At 47.6% G+C, this 2,500-nt stretch overlaps 1 protein-coding gene across 4 annotated transcripts in view; it reads left to right on the top strand.

Annotated features, from left to right (window-relative positions):
• Positions 1-2,500, top strand: part of LOC125288642 (rap guanine nucleotide exchange factor 4-like) — a 49,607-nt gene that overhangs the window by 33,858 nt on the left and 13,249 nt on the right. For all 4 annotated transcript variants that reach the window (XM_048235174.1, XM_048235173.1, XM_048235175.1 and 1 more), the window contains 3 exons: positions 995-1,079; positions 1,577-1,637; positions 2,197-2,273. In XM_048235174.1, the coding sequence (XP_048091131.1) occupies positions 995-1,079; positions 1,577-1,637; positions 2,197-2,273 (223 nt within the window). The remainder of the gene's footprint in view (positions 1-994; positions 1,080-1,576; positions 1,638-2,196; positions 2,274-2,500) is intronic.

Raw genomic sequence — 2,500 nt, 5'->3', positions numbered from 1 at the left:
GGAGGACACAACACACACACACACACACACACACACAGTTACAGGGACAGGGAGGACACAACACACACACAGTTACAGGGACAGGAAGGACACAACACACACACACACACACACACAGTTACAGGGACAGGGAGGACACAACACACAACACACACACACACAGTGACAGGGAGGACACATGCTTGCAGTTGCAGGGGAGGATGGCTAAGGAGCTGGGCTAGCATGCAGTAGTGGTAGCGTAGTGGCTAAGGAGCTGGGCTAGCATGCAGTAATGGTAGCATACTGGCCAAGGAGCTGGGCTAGCATGCAGTAGTGCTAGTGTAGTGGCTAAGGAGCTGGGCTAGCATGCAGTAATGGTAGCATACTGGCTAAGGAGCTGGGCTAGCATGCAGTAGTGCTAGCGTAGTGGCTAAGGAGCTGGGCTAGCATGCAGTAGTGCTAGCGTAGTGGCCAAGGAGCTGGGCTAGCATGCAGTAGTGCTGGCGTAGTGGCCAAGGAGCTGGGCTAGCATGCAGTAATGGTAGCGTAGTGGCTAAGGAGCTGGGCTAGCATGCAGTAGTGCTGGCGTAGTGGCTAAGGAGCTGGGCTAGCATGCAGTAGTGCTGGCGTGGTGGCTGGGGGAGCTGGGCTGGCATGCAGTAGTGCTGGCGTAGTGGCTAAGGAGCTGGACTAGCTTGCAGTAGTGCTAGCGTAGTGGCTAAGGAGCTGGGCTAGCATGCAGTAGCCAAATAAGTTTGTGAGTCGAATTCCGGCTGCCACCTTGAGCAAGGCACTTAACCCCAATCTGCTCTGGGGAAACTGGCCCTTGTAATGATTTACATGCAAGTCGCTTCGGATAAAAACGTCAGCCAAATGAATAAGCAAGCAAGGGATAACACTTTTACAGTTGTATTTCAATTTGTGTGTGTGTGTGTGTGTGTGTGTGTGTGTGTGTGTGTGTTTATGTTTATGTGAGGGTGTGAACCCTTGGCTTTTTTCTGTGTGCGCCCTATAGGCCTGGACAGAGGACAGGGGAGGACCTGGAGATCATTTATGACGAGCTGCTTCATATCAAAGCCCTGTCTCACCTCTCCAACACCGTAAGAGCCATCCCCTCATGAGCCACCCCCCCCCCATCTCCCTTCCTCTAGCTTTCCCCTGTCGCTGCTGACATGAGAGCGGGGCAATCTGCTTTCGATATTCGATGGGCTACTTGATGAAAGGCTCTGTTATATTCTGCTCCTAACATCTTCGCTCCGACACTGAATATTGTGGGCAAGTAACAGAAAGTGTCGGCACACTCGCGTTTCACTTCCTGTAGCGTTCTCCTGCAGAGAGTGTTGTGGCGTATTGTCATATTAAGAGAGCGTTGTGGCGTATTGTCATATTAAGAGAGTGTTGTGACGTATTGTCATATTAAGAGAGAGCGTTGTGACTTATTGTCATATTAAGAGAGAGCATTGTGACTTATTGTCATATTAAGAGAGTGTTGTGGCATAATGACCTGACTGTTCTGTTAGTGTTAATCTGTAGTCTGTAGACTAACATTGTGCATCATGTGCATCACCCCCCAATCTCCTCTCCTTTTCTCTTGCAGGTGAAGAGAGAGCTGGCAGGCGTCATCATCTTCGAGTCCCATGCTAAAGCTGGCACAGTATGTAAGTATGCATTCGAATGGAAGTATGTACTTGTATGGAAGTATGGACTAGTAGGAAATAGTATTTGTATGTAAGGATGCAGTAGTATATAAAAGTGCACTAGTGTGTAAGGATGCATTAGTATATAAGGATGCACTAGTGTGTAAGTATGCAGTAGTATATGAGGATGCACTATTGTGTAAATATGCACTAGTGTGTAAGTCTGCACTAGTGTGTAAGTATGCACTAGACTAGTATAAAAGGATGCACTAGTATATATGTATGCAATAGTGTGTAAGTATGCACTAGTATATAAGTATACACCAGTCTGTAAGTATGCACTAGTAGTATTATACAGTATGTAGGTGAGCACTAGTGTAGAATGCTCTGCTGCTCTTGTTGGTGTACCTTGGCGCTATGGCACAGACTCAGTCTCAGAAGTGTTGCTAAGAAGCAGAAATGAGATGATAGGATGTAGATGTTCTACATGTACATGTAGATGATCTCATGTTTCTGTGGGTGTGACATCATGTGCCCACCGCCAGCCATAGTTACATGTGTGGTCTTCTGTATTTGAAAGTGTTCAACCAGGGAGAGGAGGGCACATCCTGGTACATCATTCAGAAGGGCTCGGTCAACGTGGTCATCTATGGCAAGGTGAGGCTTCTGTGGCACGCAACTCGGTCACTTAAGGTAACGGGCAGACTACACCGGGCACATAGCTGAAGCATTCCATGTCTGCTGCAGCAATTAGCTTCCGCTATAATCAAAGCAACTGGCTACACCACAGATGTGATAGCAGCACACAGATGTGATGGCAGCACACACATTCAAAAGAAATAGACCAATCTTTTGAAACTAATTTTACGCTTTGTGAACGGAGC

The sequence above is a fragment of the Alosa alosa genome, chromosome 23 (assembly GCF_017589495.1).
Source record: "Alosa alosa isolate M-15738 ecotype Scorff River chromosome 23, AALO_Geno_1.1, whole genome shotgun sequence".
NCBI classification, from domain to species: domain Eukaryota; kingdom Metazoa; phylum Chordata; class Actinopteri; order Clupeiformes; family Clupeidae; genus Alosa; species Alosa alosa.
Note: the sequence above shows the minus strand (reverse complement) of the source record. Positions and strands in the feature narration are given on the sequence as shown.